General features: G+C 44.3%; 1 protein-coding gene across 4 annotated transcripts in view; it reads right to left on the bottom strand.

The window, feature by feature from the left end:
* Positions 1-1117: 1117 nt before the first annotated feature.
* Positions 1118-25760, bottom strand: part of LOC140212754 (uncharacterized) — a 67042-nt gene continuing 42399 nt past the window's right edge. For 2 of the 4 annotated variants that reach the window (XM_072283925.1, XM_072283923.1), the window contains exons 6-10: positions 22884-22923; positions 16229-16267; positions 12010-12048; positions 7397-7575; positions 1118-4463 (exon numbers count right to left, since the gene is read on the bottom strand). In XM_072283925.1, the coding sequence (XP_072140026.1) occupies positions 7420-7575; positions 12010-12048; positions 16229-16267; positions 22884-22923 (274 nt within the window). In that variant the 3' untranslated portion in view covers positions 1118-4463; positions 7397-7419. Of the gene's footprint in view, positions 4464-7396; positions 7576-8841; positions 8948-12009; positions 12049-12413; positions 13167-16228; positions 16268-22883; positions 22924-25760 lie in introns of those variants that run through there. The other 2 variants (XM_072283926.1, XM_072283927.1) reach the window with 2 other exon arrangements.

Here is a 25760-nt window from a genome sequence, read left to right as displayed (position 1 = left end):
TGTGGCAAGATTTGCCGATGATACAAAGATAGGTGGAGGGGTAGGTAGTGCTGAGGAAGCAAAACAATTGCAGCAGGACTTAGACAAGTTGGAAGAATGGGCAAAAAAGTGGCAGATGAAATACAGTGTTGGGAAATGTATGATAATGCATTTTGGTAAAAGGAACAGTAGTGTGGACTATTATCTAAATGGGGAGAAGGTTCAAACATCAGAGGTGCAGAGGGACTTAACAGTCCATGTGCAAGACTCTCAGAAGGTTAATTTACAGGTTGAGTCTGTGGTAAGGAAGGCAAATGTGATGTTGGATAAAATATAAAAACAAGGAGACAATGCTGCGGCTTTATAAGACACCAGTCAGGCCGCACTTGGAGTATCGTCAACAGTTTCAACATATCTCAGAAAGGACGTGTTGTCATTGGAGATGGTCCAGACGAGGTTCGCGAGGATGATTCTGGGAATGAAGGGGTTGACATATGAGGAGGGTTTGGCAGCTTTGGGCCTACATTCACCGGAATTTCGAAGAATGCAGGGGATCTCATTGAAACCTACTGAATGTTGAAAGGACTAGATAGAGTGGATGTGGAGAGGATGTTTCTTCTGGTGGGGGTATCCAGAACTAGAGGGCACAGCCTCAAAATTGAGGGGCGACCTTTTAGAACAGCAATAAGGAGAATTTTTTTTTTAGCCAGAGAGTAGTGAATCTGTGGAATGCTCTGCCACAGACTGTGGTGGAGGCCAAGCCTGTGGGTATATTTAAGATGGAAGTTGATTATTTCCTGATGAATTAGGGCATCAAAGGCAATGGCAAGAAGGCAGGAGTATGGGGTTGAATGGGATCTGGGATCAGCCACGATGGAATGTCTGAGCAGACCTGAATGGCCTAATTCTGCTCCTATTTCTTACAGTTTTATGGGGTGGAATGGTGGGTGGGGAGGGAAGATATGGCGGACCAAGTGGGGAGAGTGTGTGGGCGATAGGTGGATGGAACCAGATAGGGAACAAAGCTGGTCCTCGCTAACAATATGAGTGATTCTTCAATCGCTCCTTTCCACTAACAGTACAATTAAACCAAATATCTCCCAGTACAAATCAGTATTGAAGATTATTTATTCCTTCGTGAATATATTGGGATCTCATAAAGTTTACAATACATTTAAAATACAGACTTTGTTTTTTAACATTATTAACATAGCAAAAGTGCTCTTTCTTACATTATAAACATTAATTTTATTGATTTTTTACAGAATTGAACAAATGATAAGAAATCTTTTTGTTCGTCTGTTGATTTAATTGTATCCCAAAGTAAGTAGATAACATAATGCTACTGGACGAGCGAGCAGAGGGTTCAGTTTTGATCTTGGGTGCTGTCTCTGTGAAGTTAACACATTCGCCGTGTGACAGTGTAAGCTTCCCACACTGCAAAGAAAATTATGGTAAATGTCTAATGTACATTATCCTTTGTGTCAAGTTGATGAGCATATGTGAGGTAATAAATTGCAAGAATATAGGTGGTGTGTGAACAAAGTCACCAGAGAGACTTAGCAGGTAGAAATGAAGTCATCCCTTTATTCGACAAAATGAGACACAGCTGGCATCATATTGAGACCCCTTCAGAGAAAGAGGCCTGCTTGACCCAATACTACATGACATTTTATATGCTGGAGATCAAAGGACAATTCCGCATTTACAATGCATCCACAATGCCTCCTTTGAACATACACACAAACTTCACACCTCCCTCTTCACACCCACACTACAGATACCCAAATTAATTTAAATCAGCATTGGCTGGCCTTCCAATTAACTGCGGCTCATGGCTCTTAGGAACCCAGTTTTTAAGAGCTGCATTTTAAATTTAATCTACATTCCATATTCAGATTTGAAGATTGGAGGCAGAAGTTTGTTGCTGAAGTTAATTGCCGTATGTGCTAACCCCAAAAATGCCCTCCCAGTCCCATCTCTTGGCCTTCCTGAATAAAATTAAATTTGTAGCTGGAAAGACCAAACTTAAGGAGGATCTACTCAAATAGGGCAGCAAAAATGCCCTGCCTCAGAATCCCTCCCAATTACTCTATGTGCATCTACATCTACCATATCCCCCTGCCAGGCAGTGAAGGGACCCAAGTTATAAGAGGGGTGACACTGGCAGGCAGTGGAGGGACCCAAGTGAAAACCCCCCTGTACATGGACGACGTCGCCGTCTTCTGCTCTGATCCGAGGTCAGTTCGCAGGTTGATTGGCACCTGCGAACAGTTCGAGCTAGCGTCGGGGGCCAGGGTCAACCGCACGAAGAGCGAAGCCATGCTCGTCGGCAAATGGCCTGACCGATCCAGTGTCCCCTTCACCATCAGGTCTGATCACGTGAGGGTGTTGGGGATCTGGTTCGGAGGGGCCGAGGCGTGCAACAAGAGCTGGCGGGAGCGGACTGCCAAGGTGAAACAGAAACTGGGACTGTGGGGAGGGCGCTCCCTGTCGATAACGGGCAAGAACCTGGTCATCAGGTGTGAGGTGCTCTCAGGGCTGCTGTACTTGGCGCAGGTCTGGCCCGTCCCCCGCTCCTACAGCTTGGAAATCACCCGAGCTGTCTTCAGATTCGTCTGGGGATCCAAGATGGAGTGGGTGAGACAGACCGTCATGCACAAGTCCCTGGACAATGGGGGCAAGAACGTCCCCAATGTCGCCCTCACCCTGATGGCCAGCTTCGTATGTGGCTGCATCAGGTTGTGTGTAGAACCCAGGTATGTGGGCACCAAGTACCACTATGTGCCCAGGTTCTACCTGTCGCCCTGGCTACGAAGGATGGGTCTGGCCCCACTCCCGCGCAACGCCCCAGTCAGCTGGTCGTTGCCGGCATACCTGTCCTACGTAGCAAAGTTCTTCCAGGAGAACGCCTTTGACCACAGGGCCATCAGGCAGTGGTCGGCACGTAATGTCCTGCAGGCACTGCAGGAGAAGGATGTGATGGACACAGTGGGGTGGTTCCCTGAGCAGACTGTCCAGTTCATCTGGCAAAATGCCTCATCGCCAGATCTCACCAACAGGCACCAAGACTTCGCCTGGCTGGCGGTGAGAGGGGCCCTCCAAGTCAGAGCCCTCCTGTACGCCCGGAATGTCGTCTCCGCACCCCACTGCCCACGGGAGGACTGCAGTGAGGAGGAGTCTGTGACCCACCTCTTTGCACACTGCCAGTTCGCAAAGAGGGTGTGGAGGAGGATGGACGGGCTAGTGTCACGTTTTATCCCCAGCAGCTGCGTAACAGAGGACTCTCTGATCTACGGGCTGTTCCCGGGGACGCACACGGAGACCAACATCCGGTGCTGCTGGCAGATCATCAACTCGGTGAAAGACGCTCTTTGGTCGGCCCGAAACTTGATGCTCTACCAGCACATGGAGATGTCCGTGGGAGAATGCTGCCGACTGGCACATTCTCGGCTGCAGGAGTACGTGCTGAGGGATGCACTGAAACTCGGTGCAGCCACCGCAAGGGCCCGGTGGGGAAGGACCACAGTATAGGTTTCTCCACCCGTGGGAGTGGGAGGGGTCGGTGGGCGGGGAGTATACCCCTCAACAATGATATGGTAAGCTGAACTACTGGAGTGCCACGTGGGTGGCTATAAATACGGATATGTACTGAGTATAATGGAAACGTATGTAAAGGATGGAAAGTTATTGAATGGTTTATTGTATATATTTATATTTATTTTTGAATAAAGTATATTTTGAAATTTTAAAAATATCATCCCCAGTGGCTACCTACAAGACGCTAAGCAGAGAGATTGTTCCAGGTATTTCAACAAGTCTTTAAAAATGCAGCTTTGTCATTCATATGCCTGTTGCCTCCTTCCCTGCTGGCTGACTGCACTTCAATCATATTCTTTGTCTTCACCGTTTCATTCTCTGGTAGCTAAATCTCTCTCTTTTCAGGGGCACCAGCAAGGTAAATGTATTAGGCTCGCAGGCTCTCTCATTGGTCCACAGGAGGGGTTGGGGTTGTCTCTATTTGAATGACTGTAAAGACCTGTCCCCGGTGGCACCCTCTTCTGAACTGTCCAGTCGATCGCTGGCCTGACTGCTGAAAGGGCCCAACTCATTTGTATTCACTCCCCATTCAGGCTGGGGGTGACTGACTACTTTCGGATGCTGTGTGCAATTTCTTCTCTTTCTCAGTCTGCCATGCCATCGAGGTTGTGGAGCCTGATGTCTCTGTTGTAACTTGGATCCATCCCCATCTATTTTCCCCAATTTTTTTTCAATTCTATACTGTATAATTACTCATCTACCTTCAGCAACCAGTCTTCACGACAAAGTACCATTACTATTAGACTTTAACTTGCTATTCACAGCTTTCTATCACGCTCTCAGTATCTTCTGCTTTCGTGTTTGCCGTGGGTCTGCTTCCATCAGTTATGCAGCCAGTTCATCACTTCGGTTTTCTGCAATGACTCTTTTACTGGGTACTCTGTCTGTGGGGGCAACAAGAAAATGAGTTGTGCGGTTTAACCTGAGTCCAGTGTTTCCACTGGCTGCCTCACTGAGTCTGCACACAGACACAAGCATCATTTGTTAAAAGTACCATCTGTGGTCCTATCCACCTGGGGGCAAACCCTGGCCTTTCAGGCAGCACCCTCACCATGACATGGTCATCCAGCTGTGGGAGGACTATTTCCTTTCCCTCCAACTCTCTCTGACCGGCAATGTTCTGCTGTTGTTTTGCTCAGTCCTTCGACACTTTACCCTGGTTACTGTGGTCCTTCACGTCTCCATGTAATCTTGCCAAATTGGCAGTTGCTTCTTTCTGTACACTTGTGATTTTTGTTGCTTCTCGTTTTTCCGTTGCCCTCCTCACACTGAAGTCTGCCCACTCGTTTCCTTTCTGCTCTAATGGCTCCTGATTGTGCTTGGCCCCTTCCTTTGGGACTTCCTGACATGATTCCCGTACACCGCCCTGTCCCTCCTCCCTGCAGTCTCTTTGCATTTGCTCTGCGGGTCACACACGTTCGCTGTCCCTGTCTTCTCCATGTTATTTCTCCTTTCCCTGAGCCTGTGATAGCACCTGCCTTACTCAGTGTGTGTATCCCCAGGATAGGACCTTCATTGGTCAGTATTCAAATTGGAAAGAGGAGGCACTACTGTGGATTCTGCCTGCTTTGGTGACTGATTTTTCACACTTTGCTCACTTTTCAGCCACTGCCTACAGCCATGGCTGAGACGCTGCAGCTGTAACAAATCATCTCCACCCTCCCACATCTATTCCAGGAGTTCCTTGCTCTCTGCTCTGTGAGGTTATCCACTTTGGTGGCAAAAACAGGAAAACAGATTATTATTTGAATGGTGGCCAATTAGGAAAAGGGGAGGTGCAACGAGACCTGGGTGTCATTATACACCAGTCATTGAAAGTGGGCATGCAGGTACAGCAGGCGGTGAAAAAGGCAAATGGTATGCTGGCATTTATAGCAAGAGGATTCGAGTACAGGAGCAGGGAGGTTCTACTGCAATTGTACAAGGCCTTGGTGAGACCACACCTGGAGTATTGTGTGCAGTTTTGGTCCCCTAATCTCAGGAAAGACATCCTTGCCAGAGAGGGGGTACAAAGAAGGTTCACCAGATTGATTCCTGGGATGGCAGGACTTTCATATGATGAAAGACTGGATCGACTGGGCTTATACTCTCTGGAATTTAGAAGATTGAGGGGGTGATCTTATTGAAATGTATAAAATCCTAAAGGGATTGGACAGGCTAGATGCAGGAAGATTGTTCCTGATGTTGGGGAAGTCCAGAACAAGGGGTCACAGTTTGAGGATAAAGGGAAAGCCTTTTAGGACCGAGATTAGGAAGAACTTCTTCACACAGAGAGTGGTGAATCTGTGGAATTCTCTGCCACAGGAAACAGCTGAGGCCAGTTCATTGGCTATATTTAAGAAGGAGTTAGATATGGCCCTTGTGGCTAAAGGGATCAGGGGGTATGGAGAGAAGGCAGGTACAGGGTTCTGAGTTGGATGATCAGCCATGATCATACTGAATGGCGGTGCAGGCTCGAAGGGCCAAATGGCCTACTGCACCTATTTTCTATGCTCCAGCTGCTGGCCACAAAGCAAGTTCTCTGCGATGTCACAGCAGCTGCATCCACTACAGCTACAATACGACTTCTCTTCCCCCTCCTCTGGTCTATCTCACCGGCCCATGATACTATTGTGAAGTAGATCGGTCCCACTGCTATCCCCAAATCTAAAACTTCCTGGGCTGAGCTCAGGTCTTCCTTTAGCATTTTCAGGAAGACTGGGTTAGGTCATCCCTCCCTGGATTATCCAAACCTGTATACTCATATGCTCAATATTTATGTTCTGCGTAATCTATGACAGGCTCATCAGCTCTCTGAGTTACTGACATTATCATTCCCAGTTACTCTCTCTTCTCCCCAGTTGTTGCCTCACTTCCCCCTTAAAGAAATGATATCTCTCTTTATTGCTGGCATTCCCTGTAGTTGCCCATGTACCACCTGGAACCCCCTGGGCTAAACTGTCCTACATATTCCTCGGGCACTTCACTTTTACCAACCTATGGATGTCTTCAGGGTGCATCTGGTGAATTTCAATCATTTCCTTGAGCTTGACCAGAATTCTGCATTCCTGCAGGCAACATTAAGTGAGGGCAACACTGACAAAGTGCCCTGCTTCTCCCCAGGGCTGTAGGGCTTAGGATGGCTGTAATCAATGTCAACGACTTGCTTGGGTCATCATGGTTCTCGACCTGACGTTACTTGCCCTCAGTTGGAGCCATCCTGACAGATATATCTGGGGATAACCTCTCCCTCAAATTTCTCCACACTAATTCCCAGACTACACAAAATATGAATGACGATACAATTTAACCAGTGTATATACTTAAAATGGCAGAGTATGTACTCCCTGATCTTCTACTTATGTGTGTCTGAACTCATGATGGAAGCTGATGGGATTGTTCCAATGAGATTCAAAAGGAATACGTGGCTTTCTCCTCTGTCATAGTATGTAAGTTATTGGACAAAAATGAACTGCAGGTGTTGGAAACACTAAGCAGGTCAGGTAACACCTGTGAAAGAAGAAGAAGAGTTCATGATTCTGGCCAAAGTGCATTCTGTGTGTCACTGAGCTTGGAACATGGTTGAATGGCCTCTCAACTGAAACCACCTCTCTCAGCACACTCTACTAGGGGTGATAGGGGCTGCCGTCTCCCTTTCTTTCCGGCTTTACAGTTCCCACCAGGCCAGAGTTTCTTCAATGGTAACAAGCTCAAATGGGGGGGGGTGGGGGGGGTTCTTTGTCACTTGAGCAAAGGGGGTTGTGCCAGGCTCCCTGCCCAGCAGTGTGCAGCCTGAGCCCGAGTAGTCATCAGCTGCAAAGCACAGGAGGGTACATACCTGTGAGTGTTCAGACTGGAGATCTAAAAGTCTTGTAATGAATCAGCACTCTGTGTCAAGTACCAAGATCGTGGATTGCAAATAACAGGTTGATCGCATTTCTCTATCGCCTTGGGTCCCAGCAGAGTGGTGTAGAAGGCATTCTGATTAATTGCCTGTATTGTGGAGTATGTAATATCCTAAGGTGCAGGGTGAGAAAATAAAACATTGTTTAATTTTGCTTGATTAAAATACAATAACATGCTATTAACCTGTTAGGATGATGCACACGTTAATTATTTATCCAACCAACTTCCCAGTCAGAGTGCACAACTTCACAGTGGGATGGTTGCATGCCCAGCTGAGATCAGGTTACTCAATACAAAACTTGGGCTCTAATTATCTCACTGAGAGGTGGGAATCATTAGAATTAATAATAAATCTTAAAGACATCACTGTGTTGTGTATTTAATTTTCCTGTCGCTAATTCAGATTGAAGTGGCTGAAATATCAGAATCAGGTTTATTATCACCGGCATGTGACGTGAAATTTGTTAACTTAGTAGCAGCAGTTCAGTGCAATACATAATCTAGCAGAGAGAGAAATAAATAATATTAAGTAAATCTTGTTCTGTATACTTTATACAGTATACATATATTGAATAGGTTAAAAATCGTGCAAAAAACAGAAATACTACATATTTTAAAAAAAAGTAAGGTAGTGTCCATGGGCTCAATGTCCATTTAGGAATCGGATGGCAGAGGGGAAGAAGCTGTTCCTGAATCGCTGAGTGTGTGTCTTCAGGCTTTTGTACCTCCTGCCTGATGGTAACAGTGAGAAAAGGGCATGCCCTGGGTGCTGGAGGTCCTTAATAATGGACGCTGCCTTTCTGAGACACCGCTCCTTGAAGATGTCCTGCATACTTTGTATCTAATAAACTTGTTCATTCTAATTGTATTATTTCTTGTAAAAGTTGTTTAATTAATGTTTTTCTTGTGAATGCTGTTTATCTGATGCTATGTGCCTGTGATGCTGCCACAAGTAAGTTTTTCATTGTACCTGTGCGTTCATGTATTTTGCATATGACAATAAATTGGGCCTTCAATTTAAGGCCATTAATATTCTTGAGTTCTGGAATGTTGCTCCTGCAGTTTAGAAATTAATCTTGTCCATTCATTTACATTTTTGTACACATTGTGCTCAGTTTAATGCAATGTTCAGCATATATTAGGATTTCAAAGGTTGAAAAGGGTTCATAGGTACTTTTATTTTCACAGTATGTATGCTGAGTCAAATGGACTTCCAGAGATATTAAGATTAATGATTAGCTTACTTGTCACATGTACATCGAAACATACAGTGAAATTTTGTGTCAATGACCAACACAATCCGAATATGTGTTGGGGGCAACCCACAGATATCGCCACACTTCCATCACCAGCATAGTATGACCACAACTTACTTACCCTAGCCCTAACCCGTACATCTCTGTAGGAGGAAACCCACGTAGTCACAGAGAGAATGTACAGACTCCTTACAAGACGACAGTGGGAATTGAACTGATCGCTGACACTGTAAAGAGTTATGATAACTGTTACGCTGCTGTGCTGCTCCATGCCGATGGGCTTTAGAATAAATGAAATTGTCCTACAACTGAACATCTGGTTTATATTTAAATAACTCCTTATTCTCTTAAGGTTGTCATAGCTGGGGTAGGTAGTGTGGATAAGTTCCCACAACCTATTAAATGCTCACAATGGCGTGCATCTCAAATAGCCTCTGACTATTCTGCTGACAGGAGAAGGGGCAAAGGTGAGTTACCGGTGTTTGAAAACCAGTGGCTTCCAGCAGTTGGGGCTTGTCTGCCATGGTTGGCAGCTCTTCTAGGAGAAGGAAAACCTCCACTGCCTTGCAGTTATACCCACTCAGAGGGAAGGCTTCGACAGGAGTCCCTAAGACAGACCTACATCGAGTTCGATGCGGACTACTTTTTCGACGCTGCTGGTGGCAAACTGTATTGGCCTCTGCCTTTTCTTTGGACTCGTCAGTTGTGTGGAGAGGAGGAGCCTGCTACACGGGCAACAGCTTGCTCTCCATATCGGACTGCCCTGGACTGCGTATCATGTAGACAGCTGGGATGCAATATCAATAGTCGACCATGACAAATGGAGGGCCTCAAGATTTAAATAATGGCTATTTTGGCATGGCTCTGGGCATGCATTGTGCAATTAAACATTTATCTGCAAGGCAATCAAATTTTATGTAATATGTGGGGGTATCTAATTGGTGGCCCAAAATATAAGCCTGCTTACCGTCTGTGGCACTATGGACTTGAAGACCATTTTGTGCGTGTTTTAGCTATCATTAATTTGTAACAGGATTGATCTCCCTTGCATGGTCTTTTGCAAAGTCAGTGTGCTTGTTACCATGGAGAAGTCTAGGGGCCAGAGAGAGTTGTGCAATGAGCCAAAGTGAAGCAAGGTTCCAGGTTTCAGCGCATCCACCAGCAGCTGACTAGAGAAGTGCAAAGGGTTCAGGTGGTTGGTAACATGTGGAGCAGGTGCTGGTAACGGCCTGCTTTCACCATTCAGATTCAGATTCATTTATCTCATGTCCAAAGTAATACAATCAGTGAACAGCAATGGAGGTGGTCATTTTGTGAGAGTGTCCTTGCAGCCACTATTTTGTGAACTGTTTGGTGAACTGATCCTTGCTCTGGGATAACTTAATCAGAGTAATTGAATATGGCCACAAGGAGTTTCAGCTAATGACCTGCTAAAGCTGAGACCATTCTCAGGCAAGTAGCTATTTTTTATTTAAAGTGACAGGCTTGCAGGAGGAGTAATCTGTGATTTTATTAGGCTCAGTGTCTGGGTCACCTGGTTTGACTGGTTTGAACCAGTCAGAGTTGAAAAGAACAAAAGGTACGAGGGTGACGGCAATGACCATAGAACAATACCAGTTGTAGCCCTGGACCAGAGCCAATAAAAAGGTGGTCCAGGTCAGTCAGATAACCTCGAACCAACGACATGGAAACACAACATTTGAACTGATAATAAGTGTTTAAAGGTAAGGAGCTTCAAAATGCAAAGCAGTGACAACTCTCCAGAGATCAGCCATCATGGATGGGGGGGACCCCTCGGACACATGGAGATTGCAGACATCCCACCTCTCCTGGAAGTTCCAGGAGTCTCCTGCATATTAATAGTGGCTCCCTGATGCCCGCAAATTATATACAATATCACGGAAATCAATTTTTTTGAGAGGGAGCGAGCGAGAGCGTGCGCGAGAGTGACCGAGAGAGAGAGAAAGTGCCATGGCAGAGTGTTCCAAAAAAAGAAAATATAAAACATATGCCACCTCAGACTACCCTAAAGAGTAACCCTGCCTAATAGGGGTCAAAAATAATGACAGTGTTGCTCGCTGCACTGTTTGCAACAGTGACTTTTCTATTGCCCGTGGTGGGTTAAGACTGTAAAAGACATGTTGAGGTGAGTTTAACAGGTGTCATTCATTCATTAGCATAGTTAATGTTATTTAAACTAGCTGGCCTGCTGCTAAGGAGCTACTCTATTGCAGACATCCCACCTCTCCCAGAAGTTCCGGGAGTCCCCAGCAAATTGATGGTGCTACCTCCCTGAAATGAGTTTTTGCAGGGTGGGATGTCTGAGAATGGAGCGGGTCCATGAGGAAGTGTCAACTCTTTTCCTGAGTAATACCTTTTCTCTTCATTGACCTGTCATGGAGGGTCAGTGTGCACACAGGTACTCAGTCGTGAACCCACGTGCTTTTTAGTTGAGACAATAAAGGTACTTGTCAGTAAATACAGATTCTCTCTGTGCCCAACTGATCATTATTATTAAGGGTTGAATCATTATTACAGAGTAAAATGCGTTGTCTGCATTAACAGCTAACGCCACCTGAGGATGTGCTGGGAACAGCCTGCAAGTGTCTGGTGGTCACAATGTTTAGCAGAACAGCAACAAAACAACCACAAAACAAGCCCCTTTCTTCTCTCTCATCTACCCACCCACCCACTCACACTTACAGACAGTCCTCCAACTCCAGGACAGGCCACACACCTTCAGCCTCCAGTGGACTTGCGGACATCAGACTGCTGACTGCCCCAGCACAGCATGCATCTCTGAGCCCTGCATCTCAGTAAAGCACTGCCATATCATCCACTCACAGGCAGCGCCTCTGCACCAGGTCAGAGGCAATTCACTGATGCCGGGGTGGCAGCAGAGAGCAGGGATTCGCTCCAGGATTCTGGTATCCACGGTGCTGGCACAGCAGAGTGAAGGGCAGGGCTTCAGGCCAACTTCCCAGTCCCCAGGCTCCCACCACGGTGGGAAGAGAAAGAGTTTACCATCACTGCAATGGGATGACAGGGGTGTATACCAGGGTGCCTTGTACCCAGGTTCCCCACTGAGCATGGCACAGTCCAAACAGATGAATTTATATAGAATTTATACAGTAGGGTACCAACCAGTGAGTGTTCAAAATGGAAGCACTGTTAACAAGCTAGTAATCTATTTGTCAATGTGCAGATAATGCATTATAAAGATCACTTGCATTGCAATTCCATACTGCCTCAGGCTAGAAAACAGTGGATAATATGACAATTACTGTACCTGATCAGTCCTTGTTACTGTGGAGTATATGATGTTGCTCTAGAGTACAAGATGGAAAGAAACGTTAGGTGTAATTTTACATGACCTGCCCGCTATTATCCAGTTAGGATGGTGTAACATATCCCAACTCAGGAATCAGAATCAGGTTTATTATCACTGGCATATGTCATGAAATTTGTTAACTTAGCAGCCACAGAGCAATGCAATACATGATAATATAGAGAAAAAAACTGAATTACAGTAAATATATATCAAATAGTTACATTAAGTAGTGCAAAAAAGAGGAAATAAAAAGTAGTGAGGTAGTGTTCATGGCTTTAATGTCCATTTAGGAATCGGATGGCAGAGGGGAAGAAGCTGTTCCTGAATCGCTGAGTGTGTGTCTTCAGGCTTTTGTACCTCCTGCCTGATGGTAACAGTGAGAAAAGGGCATGCCCTGGGTGCTGGAGGTCCTTAATAATGGACGCTGCCTTTCTGAGACACCGCTCCTTGAAGATGTCCTGCATACTTTGTATCTAATAAACTTGTTCATTCTAATTGTATTATTTCTTGTAAAAGTTGTTTAATTAATGTTTTTCTTGTGAATGCTGTTTATCTGATGCTATGTGCCTGTGATGCTGCCACAAGTAAGTTTTTCATTGTACCTGTGCGTTCATGTATTTTGCATATGACAATAAATTGGGCCTTCAATTTAAGGCCATTAATATTCTTGAGTTCTGGAATGTTGCTCCTGCAGTTTAGAAATTAATCTTGTCCATTCATTTACATTTTTGTACACATTGTGCTCAGTTTAATGCAATGTTCAGCATATATTAGGATTTCAAAGGTTGAAAAGGGTTCATAGGTACTTTTATTTTCACAGTATGTATGCTGAGTCAAATGGACTTCCAGAGATATTAAGATTAATGATTAGCTTACTTGTCACATGTACATCGAAACATACAGTGAAATTTTGTGTCAATGACCAACACAATCCGAATATGTGTTGGGGGCAACCCACAGATATCGCCACACTTCCATCACCAGCATAGTATGACCACAACTTACTTACCCTAGCCCTAACCCGTACATCTCTGTAGGAGGAAACCCACGTAGTCACAGAGAGAATGTACAGACTCCTTACAAGACGACAGTGGGAATTGAACTGATCGCTGACACTGTAAAGAGTTATGATAACTGTTACGCTGCTGTGCTGCTCCATGCCGATGGGCTTTAGAATAAATGAAATTGTCCTACAACTGAACATCTGGTTTATATTTAAATAACTCCTTATTCTCTTAAGGTTGTCATAGCTGGGGTAGGTAGTGTGGATAAGTTCCCACAACCTATTAAATGCTCACAATGGCGTGCATCTCAAATAGCCTCTGACTATTCTGCTGACAGGAGAAGGGGCAAAGGTGAGTTACCGGTGTTTGAAAACCAGTGGCTTCCAGCAGTTGGGGCTTGTCTGCCATGGTTGGCAGCTCTTCTAGGAGAAGGAAAACCTCCACTGCCTTGCAGTTATACCCACTCAGAGGGAAGGCTTCGACAGGAGTCCCTAAGACAGACCTACATCGAGTTCGATGCGGACTACTTTTTCGACGCTGCTGGTGGCAAACTGTATTGGCCTCTGCCTTTTCTTTGGACTCGTCAGTTGTGTGGAGAGGAGGAGCCTGCTACACGGGCAACAGCTTGCTCTCCATATCGGACTGCCCTGGACTGCGTATCATGTAGACAGCTGGGATGCAATATCAATAGTCGACCATGACAAATGGAGGGCCTCAAGATTTAAATAATGGCTATTTTGGCATGGCTCTGGGCATGCATTGTGCAATTAAACATTTATCTGCAAGGCAATCAAATTTTATGTAATATGTGGGGGTATCTAATTGGTGGCCCAAAATATAAGCCTGCTTACCGTCTGTGGCACTATGGACTTGAAGACCATTTTGTGCGTGTTTTAGCTATCATTAATTTGTAACAGGATTGATCTCCCTTGCATGGTCTTTTGCAAAGTCAGTGTGCTTGTTACCATGGAGAAGTCTAGGGGCCAGAGAGAGTTGTGCAATGAGCCAAAGTGAAGCAAGGTTCCAGGTTTCAGCGCATCCACCAGCAGCTGACTAGAGAAGTGCAAAGGGTTCAGGTGGTTGGTAACATGTGGAGCAGGTGCTGGTAACGGCCTGCTTTCACCATTCAGATTCAGATTCATTTATCTCATGTCCAAAGTAATACAATCAGTGAACAGCAATGGAGGTGGTCATTTTGTGAGAGTGTCCTTGCAGCCACTATTTTGTGAACTGTTTGGTGAACTGATCCTTGCTCTGGGATAACTTAATCAGAGTAATTGAATATGGCCACAAGGAGTTTCAGCTAATGACCTGCTAAAGCTGAGACCATTCTCAGGCAAGTAGCTATTTTTTATTTAAAGTGACAGGCTTGCAGGAGGAGTAATCTGTGATTTTATTAGGCTCAGTGTCTGGGTCACCTGGTTTGACTGGTTTGAACCAGTCAGAGTTGAAAAGAACAAAAGGTACGAGGGTGACGGCAATGACCATAGAACAATACCAGTTGTAGCCCTGGACCAGAGCCAATAAAAAGGTGGTCCAGGTCAGTCAGATAACCTCGAACCAACGACATGGAAACACAACATTTGAACTGATAATAAGTGTTTAAAGGTAAGGAGCTTCAAAATGCAAAGCAGTGACAACTCTCCAGAGATCAGCCATCATGGATGGGGGGGACCCCTCGGACACATGGAGATTGCAGACATCCCACCTCTCCTGGAAGTTCCAGGAGTCTCCTGCATATTAATAGTGGCTCCCTGATGCCCGCAAATTATATACAATATCACGGAAATCAATTTTTTTGAGAGGGAGCGAGCGAGAGCGTGCGCGAGAGTGACCGAGAGAGAGAGAAAGTGCCATGGCAGAGTGTTCCAAAAAAAGAAAATATAAAACATATGCCACCTCAGACTACCCTAAAGAGTAACCCTGCCTAATAGGGGTCAAAAATAATGACAGTGTTGCTCGCTGCACTGTTTGCAACAGTGACTTTTCTATTGCCCGTGGTGGGTTAAGACTGTAAAAGACATGTTGAGGTGAGTTTAACAGGTGTCATTCATTCATTAGCATAGTTAATGTTATTTAAACTAGCTGGCCTGCTGCTAAGGAGCTACTCTATTGCAGACATCCCACCTCTCCCAGAAGTTCCGGGAGTCCCCAGCAAATTGATGGTGCTACCTCCCTGAAATGAGTTTTTGCAGGGTGGGATGTCTGAGAATGGAGCGGGTCCATGAGGAAGTGTCAACTCTTTTCCTGAGTAATACCTTTTCTCTTCATTGACCTGTCATGGAGGGTCAGTGTGCACACAGGTACTCAGTCGTGAACCCACGTGCTTTTTAGTTGAGACAATAAAGGTACTTGTCAGTAAATACAGATTCTCTCTGTGCCCAACTGATCATTATTATTAAGGGTTGAATCATTATTACAGAGTAAAATGCGTTGTCTGCATTAACAGCTAACGCCACCTGAGGATGTGCTGGGAACAGCCTGCAAGTGTCTGGTGGTCACAATGTTTAGCAGAACAGCAACAAAACAACCACAAAACAAGCCCCTTTCTTCTCTCTCATCTACCCACCCACCCACTCACACTTACAGACAGTCCTCCAACTCCAGGACAGGCCACACACCTTCAGCCTCCAGTGGACTTGCGGACATCAGACTGCTGACTGCCCCAGCACAGCATGCATCTCTGAGCCCTGCATCTCAGTAAAGCACTGCCATATCATCCACTCACAGGCAGCGCCTCTGCACCAGGTCAGAGGCAATTCACTGATGCCGGGGTGGCAGCAGAGAGCAGGGATTCGCTCCAGGATTCTGGTATCCACGGTGCTGGCACAGCAGAGTGAAGGGCAGGGCTTCAGGCCAACTTCCCAGTCCCCAGGCTCCCACCACGGTGGGAAGAGAAAGAGTTTACCATCACTGCAATGGGATGACAGGGGTGTATACCAGGGTGCCTTGTACCCAGGTTCCCCACTGAGCATGGCACAGTCCAAACAGATGAATTTATATAGAATTTATACAGTAGGGTACCAACCAGTGAGTGTTCAAAATGGAAGCACTGTTAACAAGCTAGTAATCTATTTGTCAATGTGCAGATAATGCATTATAAAGATCACTTGCATTGCAATTCCATACTGCCTCAGGCTAGAAAACAGTGGATAATATGACAATTACTGTACCTGATCAGTCCTTGTTACTGTGGAGTATATGATGTTGCTCTAGAGTACAAGATGGAAAGAAACGTTAGGTGTAATTTTACATGACCTGCCCGCTATTATCCAGTTAGGATGGTGTAACATATCCCAACTCAGGAATCAGAATCAGGTTTATTATCACTGGCATATGTCATGAAATTTGTTAACTTAGCAGCCACAGAGCAATGCAATACATGATAATATAGAGAAAAAAACTGAATTACAGTAAATATATATCAAATAGTTACATTAAGTAGTGCAAAAAAGAGGAAATAAAAAGTAGTGAGGTAGTGTTCATGGCTTTAATGTCCATTTAGGAATCAGATAGTAGAGGGGAAGAAGCTGTTCCTGAATTGCTGAGTGTGTGCCTTCAGGCTTCTGTATCTCCTTCAAGGTGGTAGCAATGAGAAGTGAGCATGTCCTGGGTGGTGGGGATCCTTAATGATGGACCTGCCTTTCTGATGCACAGCCCTTTGAAGATGTCCTCGATACTACGGAGACTAGTACCCATGATGGAGCTGATTAAGTTTACAACTCTCTGTAGCTTTCTTCAATCCTGTGCAGTAGCCAGTTAGAATGCTCTCCATGTAGAAATTTCTCAATACAAATCTGGGACTTAAACTGGACAGTGAAATTATGCTAGAATTATGAACATTTACTTTAAGTATTACACATCCCTGAAGCTAATTTTAATTGCAATAACATAGACTGGGGAGGTTTAGAAACATTAAGATTCCAACGTTCTGGAATATTGATGCTGTAATTAAAATTTAATTTCACCCTTTCAATTATAGCTTTGTTTTACAAATAAAACCTAAGAGATTCTCCAGATGAGGGAACTCCAGAGTAACAGAAGCAAAATGATGGAGGATCTCATCATCTGTGGAGGCGAATGAACAGTCAATGTTGGTGAAGGAACTGGTGAAAGGACTCAGCTCGAAATGTCGAGTGTTCATTCCTCTCCATAGGTGCTGAATTTAATCCCATGTTAAATACATGCTCGGCTTTCATTTTCAGCATAATTTTGCTTTACTGTTAAATTATATGTTGCAATGCTCAGTGGACTTCAAGCTCCTGAGCTCAGGAGAGAAAATCCTGGACAGATGTACTTCTGTGAACCACTGGGAATATTCAGATAGGTAAAGTCACTTCCCCATAATTGAATGATCTGATGACATTCACAGTTTAGATTTGAATATTGTCAAGTTTGTCATGACTCTGGACATGTAAAACTCTGTGGTCTAGAAAATCTATTGTCTGCAGTCATAGAAATCATAAAGTCAGAGAACACAGCCCCTTTGGCACATGTACTTCACGCTAATCCATTAATCTGCCTACTCCCATCGACCTGCACCAGGACCATAGCCCTCCATACCACTCTCATCCATGTACCTATCCAAACTTCTCTTAAATGTTGAAATTGAACCTGCATCCACCACTTCTGCTGGAAGCTTGTTCTACACTCTCACCATCTTCTGAATGAAGACATTCCCACTCATGTTACCCTTAAACATCTCACCTTTCACCCTTAAGCCATGACCTCTAGTTGTAGTCTCACCCAACCTCGGTGGAAAAAACATACTTGTAGTGCCACTGCCTATACACCTCATAATTTTGTATACCTCCATCAAATCTCCCCTCAATCTTCTACATTCTAAGGAATAAGGTCCGATCCCATTCAACCTCCAAGTTAGGCCTCAATAATGTCTTGTACAATTTCAACATAACATCCCAACTCCTGTACTCAATACATTGATTTATGAAGGCCAATGTGCCAAAAGCTTTCTCTACGACCCTATCTACCTTTGATGCCATTCTCAAAGAATTATGGATCTGTATTCCAGGATCCCTCTGTTCCACCACACTCCTCAGTGCCGTACTGCTCACTGTGTAAGACCTACCCTGGTTGGTCCTCCCAAAGTGCAACACCACACTGGTCTGCATTAAATTCCATCTGCCGTTTTTCAGCTAGTTTTTCCAGCTGGTCCAGATCCTGCTGCAAGCTTTGATAATCTTCCTCGCTGTCCACTTCACACCAAATGTTGGTGTCTTCCACAAATTTGTTGACCCAGTTAACCACATTATTATCCAGATCATTGATATAGATGACAAACAACAATGGACCCAGCACCGATCTCTGTGGCACTCCACTAGTCACAGGACACCAGTCAGAGAGGCAACCATCTACTACCACTCTCTGGCTTCTCTCGCTAAGCCAATGTCTAATCCAGTTTACTACCTCATCTTGAATGCCAAGCAACTCAACCTTCTTGACCAACCTCCCATATGGGACCTTGCCAAAGGCCTTGCTAAAGTCCATGTAGACACCATCACTGTCTTGCCTTCATCAACTTTCCTGGTGACTTTCCTGGTGATTGGTTAGCACGACCTACCACGCACAATGCTATTTTGACTATTCCTAATCAGTCCCTGTCCATCCAAATACTTACATATCTGGCCCCTTAAAATATCTTCCAATAACTTTCCCACTACTGATGTCAGGTTCACTGGCCCATAATTTCAACGCTTATTCTTAGAGCCTTTCTTAAACAACAGAGGAACATTAGCTATCCTCCAATCCTCAGCCATGGCTAAAGATGTTTTAAGTAACTCTGCTGGGCTCCTGTAGTTTCTGCACTAGCCTCCCATAGGCTCCAAAGGAACACCTTGTCAATTCATCCACCCTAATTTGCTTCAAGACAGCAAACACCTCCTCCTCTGTAATCTGTATATGTCACAACCACAGATTTGGCAGCCCAGTAGATACAGCAATTGCGCTTGTGAATATGCATGTGTCAGCTAATTATTATTTAATTGTGATAGTATTTAACTCCATTCATTGCATCGCAGTATTTGTCGACACTTGGACATAGCTATGCTTCGCTTTCTGCATTCCGCCTTGCCTGAGAAATTGGACTGTCGAGTCAACTGACTGTGAAGACTAGCAGTATTCATTTTATTTTTAGTTGTTCTTTTCAGCCGCAGTGAAGGCTTCGTTCACCATTTGAGAGTTTTAGCTAACAGCTGTGTTTGGCCTAGTGTTTATTGTTTTCTTTTCCCTTTAACAGTGTTCGCATTAAAGTCTGTGAAATATCGACCTGCTTCAATGTCTCTCACTCCATACTTGGGCCATGTCCACGACAGCAAGTCTCGAATATACAAGGACGGACTCAGCAGAGAGAGAGAGCAGTTGACCTTGGCCATGAGATTCGTTGGTCAGAGTGATTCATCGAGGCAAAAATGTTCCGTTGGAATTCCTATGTATAAACTCTGTTTCTCTCCCCATCGTGATAGAAGGATCTTGCCAAATAATAGACCCAGCGAAGTTTGAACAGTGACGTCTTGACTTTGGTGGCTTGAGGAGAGGGTGCCTTCTATTCTGAGTGCATGTCCTGACTCTACATTCCGAGTGTCCCGAGTCTACATTCCGAGAGTCTCTACTCTACATTGAGCTTCTCCAGTATCCATTCCAAGCTGTTCAAGTCACAGGGTCCGAGGTTCCCAGCTTTGTGGTCCTGTGACTCAGGTCTGCATAACAAATGAGCGCTTCAAGCAAGCTTATCAATTGATTCAACAAATCATCATTCAAGTCAATAGTGTAAATTCTGGTAGAGCCCTGCTCCAAAAGCTGATCCCTGGCTGGAGTGTGCAAATACACAAGTAAAGTCACCCTATCAAGAGTACTTTTAACCTCTTGATGAAAGTCATGGTACAGACTGGGAAAATTGAACTTTCATATCGCAAATTAAACAGATCTACAGAGAACCAGCTGGCTTAGCGATGAAAGAAACCTGTCTATGCTGTCTTGATCTGTAAAATTGAGAGTATATCCTAATTGCCTCTGGGAAAAATGTGAAAGATAAAACGCTAAGATTTGAAAAGGTTCCTTCTCTAGGTTTCAAGTTTTATGTTTTCAAAGTTTCCCAAGGACTTCTCTCTATGTTGCCAATGTTTTTATTTTTCTGATTGTTTCCAAGGCTTATTCAATGTCCTCCCCATCTTGAGGACTCCCAAGCCTCTCTCTCGGCCCCGCCCAAGGTTTCTTGATCTCAGTTTGTTGGGGTTCCCTGGTCTCTCAGTCTACTGGGGTTCCCTGGTCTCTCAGTCTACTGGGGTTCCCAGGTCTCTCAGGATTCCCCGGTCTCTGTCTGTTGGGGTTCCCAGGTCTGTCAATCTCTCTGGATCCCCATATCTCCCTGCCTCTCGAATTCTCCACGTCTCCCTCTCAAGTTCCCTAGGTATCTCAAATCATCCCTGGATCTCGAGTTTTCAGGTCTTCCTGGGCCGTCAGGTGCAGCTATTGGGAGGGAGGTCATGTAGTGACTTCAGGCCTATGCAAGGCATCAGAGCACTGGGCTCAGAGATTTTTAGATCACCTGAATTGGTTAATTGTTAATTAACAACAGTTATTAATGATTTAAGAGTTCCTTGTGCTTTTCTTGAGCGACTCACTTTGTAATGCAGTTTCCTGGTGCTTGCTGTTTAAGTTTATTTTGATAGGCTCAGGGATTCTGTGTTAGTTTTATTGTTGAAGCAGATGCCCGATTTGCTCCAATCGGAGGGTCCTCGTTAAAATGATTTGTCTCATGGTGTCACTTGGTCAAGCTACCTCTGTTTAAGCTCTTGTTTCCGTCTCTACGTGGGGGTCTTGGCTTCGATATTGGCAGTGCACATCATGGCACTTGTCTGCCAGCATCACTGAAGGACTTCTTGGACAGGTCCCTCATTTGGGACTTCTAGCGGACACAGATCTGTGGCACCTCAGGGGCTGCGCCTAGAGAGGGGGGCCCTGTCACAACCACGGATTCGGCAGCGCAGCAGATACGGCAATTGCGCTTGTGAATGTGCACGTGTCAGCTAATTATTTCATTATGATAGTATTTAACTCCATTCATTCCGTCGCAGTATTTGTCGACACTTGGACATAGCTATGCTTCGCTTCCTGCATTCTGCCTTGCCTGAGAAATTTGACTGTCGAGTCAACTGACTCTGAAGAGTAGCGGTATTCATTTTATATTTAGTTGCTCTTTACAGCAACAATGTAGGCTTTGTTTTCCATTTGAGTGTTTTAGTCAAAGGCCCTGTTTGGTTTAGCATTTATTGTTTTTTTTCCCCTGTAACACTGTTCACATTAAAGTCTGCGAACTATCGACCTGCTTCAGTGTCTCTCACTCTGCACTTGGGCCATGTCCGAACCGTGGTGACAGTATAGGGTCCATAACCTTGCTGTTGCTTTGCCTCACTTTTATAGACTCTGTGTCCGTGTCCCGGGTAAATACAGATGCAAAAATCCATTTAAGATCCCCCATCGCTTTTGGCACCACACATGGATTACCATTCTAACCTTCCAGAGGACCAATTTTGTCCCTTGCAATCCTTCTGCTCTTAACATATCTGTTGAAGCCCTTGGGATTCTCCTTCACCCCTTGTCTGCTAGAGAAATCTTATACCTTCTTTTAGCCCTTCTGATTTTCTTCTTAAGTGTTCTGTTGCATTTATTACACTCCTCAAGGACCTCATTTCTTCCTACCTGCCTGTACCTGCTCTACATCTCCCTCTTTTTCTTAACCAGGGCTTCAATATCTCTGGAAAAACCAAGGTTCCCTAAACCTGTTATCCTTGACTTTTATTCCCACAGGAACATACAAACCCTGTATTCTCAAAATTTCACTTTTGAAGGCCTGTCACTTACCAGGAACACGTTTGCTAGAAAACAACCTGTCCTAATCCACACTTGCCAGATCCTTTTTGACAACATGAAAATTGGTCTTTTTCCAATTTAGAATCTCAAACCAAAACGCAGATCTATCCTTTTGCATAATTGCCTTGAAACTAATGGCATTATGATCACCAGATGCAAAGGGTTCTCCTACACAAACTTCTGGCACCCTGCCCTGTTGCATTCCCTAATAGGAGATCAAATATTGCTCTCTCTCTAGTTGGGATTTCTATGTACTGATTAAGGAAACTTTCCTGAGCACATTTGACAAACTCTTTCTCATCTAGTCCTTTTACAATATGGGAGTCCAAGTCAATACGTGGAAAGTTAAAATTACCTGCTATCACAACCTTACATTTCTTGCAAAAGTCTGCAATTTCTTTACAAATTTGCTCCTCTAAATCCCATGGACTGCTTATAATATAATCCCATTAACGTGGTCATACCTTTCTTATTCCTCAGCTATCTATAAAGCCTCACTAAATGAGCTCTCCAGTCTGTCCTGACTGAGTACTGCTGTGACATTTTCCCTGACTAGTAATGTCACCCTTCCCATTTAATCCCTCTAATCCCTCCTGCTCTGTCACGTCTAAAACAACAGAACCCTTGAACATTGAGGTGCCAGTCCTGCCCCTTCTGCAACCAAGTCTCATTAATGGCTACAGTGTCATAATTCCACATGCTGATCCATGTTCTAAGCTTAACAGGTCAAATTCAACCTATTTTTTTGTGCAAAGGGTATCAAGTTATATCTAAAAGCTGACAGTTTGTGCATATACTGGCTACAGTAATATACCCTCTACTGATTTGTGTGTAAATGTAGTTAGTCCACACAAACTGACCTCCCTTCTGTGATCTTGTACTGAGCAATTGAAACTGGTTCTCAGTATGTACAGTATATATCACCTTAGAAAAACTTACTTGGCATTCCATAGGCTGAACTGAATCATTCACCACTGTCCTACAGAAATAACAGAAAATGGTTGTTACTGAGCCCTATTTTTGATGCAGAAAATGTACTTATTTTACATGGTGGATATCTAGAACAAATGTCCAGGGTGACACAGTAGCATGGCGGTTAGCGCAGCATTTTATAGTGCCAGTGACCAGCAGTCAGAGCTCAATTCCCGCTGTTATCTGTAAGGAGCTTGTATGTTCTGCCTGTGACTGTGTGGGTTTCCTGTAGGTGCTCCAGGTTCCTCCCACAGTCCAAAGACATACAGCTCAGCGTTAGGTTTAAGTAGGTTGTGGGCATGCTGTGTTGGCACCAGGAGTATGGCAATGCTTGTGGGCTGCCCCCAGCACATCTTCAAACTGTGTTGGTTGTTGATGCCAATGAGGCATTTCACTGTATGTTTCGATGCTTTGATGTACGTGTGACAAATAAAGCTAATCTTTAAATCTTAAGACAATGATTTTGCTCTATCACTGACTCTTCTGACTTCAGTTGTCAGGATCCATAGCACTGATTCCACTTTCATTTCTTCTATACTCTGCCTAGAGCTTGATGTTTTCATTGTACCCAAAGCATTCACCACCCTGCATAGGTGGTAGGGACATTTTCAGTGATTTTCTTGGAGCTTAACTTTTATGCAGAAGAACTACATTACCAAAGGTTTATTTATTATCAAAGTATGTATCCATATACAACTCTCAGATTCATCTTTTCCAGATAGCCATGAAACAAAGAACGAACATAAACATCGTTCAGAAAGAAACTTCAAACCCACCCCACTCCCGTACAAAAAAGAACAGAATCCCAATCATCAACCTCCCCCCAAACACCCCTCCCTGACATAAAACACAGCAAAAACAGCAACCCCTCCAGACCCCCTCCCCTGCACAAAAAAACTAACAGAATGGAACAAGAACATCAACCCGCAAACCCCCTCTCCTCACGCAACTAAATGGAAAACACTCACACAATCACTTGTTTAAACAGTGAACACCACAATATGCTTCCCTGTAATAATATTCAACAAAAATTTACACTGCCACATTCAGAAACATTAGTGTAGATACCCATTAGCGTGGGCATGGCTAAATTCCAAGGACAGAAAGAAAGAATTAGAAAGGCACAGAGTTAGAGCACAAATTCCAGAACTTGGGACCTTGGAAGTTAGAAGCAAAGATGCCCAAATTAGAGAGTACATACTGTATCTTGGAGGTTATAAGACTGGAGGAGATTATAGAGACAGGGAAAGTCAAGATACTGGAGAGGTTAAAAACAACACAGGTGTGAAAGATGATTGAAACAAAGATTTTAAGATGTTTTAGACTAAGTGGCTCCATGGTAGGCAGTTACTGCTCCAGCTACCTGGGTTTGATCCTGATCTAGGGTGGTGTCTGTTCAAACCCTCTGACCCTGGGGACTTGTCATGTGCACAATTATGGTGAGGTACAGGTACAATGAAAAATATGCCTACGGCAGCATCACAGGCCCACAGGTAGAAAAAACACACAGAATATAAATTATACAAAATTGTACATAAATTATATCAGACAGTGAAGAAAAAGACTGTGCAAATCAAGACGATAAGGCAAGAAGCAAGAGAAATTCTGCAGAGGCTGGAAACCCAAGCAACACACACAAAATGCTGGAGGAACTCAGCAGGCCAGGCAGCATCTATTTAAAAGAGTACAGTCGATATTGCTGAAGGGTCTCGGCCTGAAACGTCGACTGTACTCTTTTAAATAGATGCTGCCTGGTCTGCTGTGTTCCTCCAGCATTTTGTGTGTGTTGCTTACAATAATGCAAAAGCATAATTAGAAACAAGCTCATGGTAGTGCAAGAGGTAGTCCTTGGTGTTCTTTGGATTAGGATTGTAGAGATTGGTTCAAGAATCTGATGGTTGTAGGAAAGTAGCTGTTCCTGAACCTGGTGGTGTGGGACTTCTGATGGTAGCAGTGAGAAGAAAGCATGACCCAGAGATGGGAATCCTTGATGTTAGGTGCTGTTGTCATCAATCTTTGAATATTTTTCGAGGCCGAGATATATACGTCGGATCTTGATAGGCAAGGCTGGGAGGAATTGGAAGATTACCACAGATAGACAGACATGCTGAGCTGAGATTACAATCAAATCAGCCACGATCTTATTAAATGGAAGAATGGGCTTCAGAGGCTGAATAGCCTACTTTCACTTCTGTTGGGATAGTCAGAGGTTGAATGGCACCTGATCAGAGTTAAGGCAAATAGCACCATGGTCCTGACTGGTTGCATCACAGCCTGGTATGGAAACACCAATGCCCAAGAACAGAAAATCCTACAAAAAGTTGTGGATATAGCCCAGTCCATCACAGGAAATGCCCTTCCCACCATTGAGCATACCTACAAGGAGCATCGTCACAAGAAAACAGCATCCATCATCAAGGACCCTCTTCCCCTCAAAATCTAGACCATGCTCTCTTCTCACTGCTGCCATTGACAAGGAGGTACAGCAGCCTTTTTTATTCTACTCCTGGATCGATAAAAGGAAGCTTGTGATATTTTTAAACATTGTTTTTTTAAAGCCAATTCAATGAGATCACCACAAGTGTAAGAGATTAAGAGATAGACAAGAGATTAGATCACTTCGCAGAAGTACATATTGTTTCACTTTCTATAATGTGTAGTTAAAGACACAAAGAACAGCAAATGGTATTACTGTATAAAGTTTCAAAAGTTCACTAAGGACAACAGACCCATTTTAACATGGATAGCAATGGTTGGCAACTCAAATGGAGTGATTATAACTCAACTCACTGGGCAGTAAATCCACTTGCTTCGGTGGAATACCTATTTTCCAGTTTGTCTAAA

This window comes from Mobula birostris, chromosome 20 (assembly GCF_030028105.1).
Source record: "Mobula birostris isolate sMobBir1 chromosome 20, sMobBir1.hap1, whole genome shotgun sequence".
Classification (NCBI taxonomy): domain Eukaryota; kingdom Metazoa; phylum Chordata; class Chondrichthyes; order Myliobatiformes; family Myliobatidae; genus Mobula; species Mobula birostris.
The sequence above is the reverse complement of the archived record's forward strand: the minus strand, read 5'-3'. Positions and strand labels throughout refer to the sequence as shown.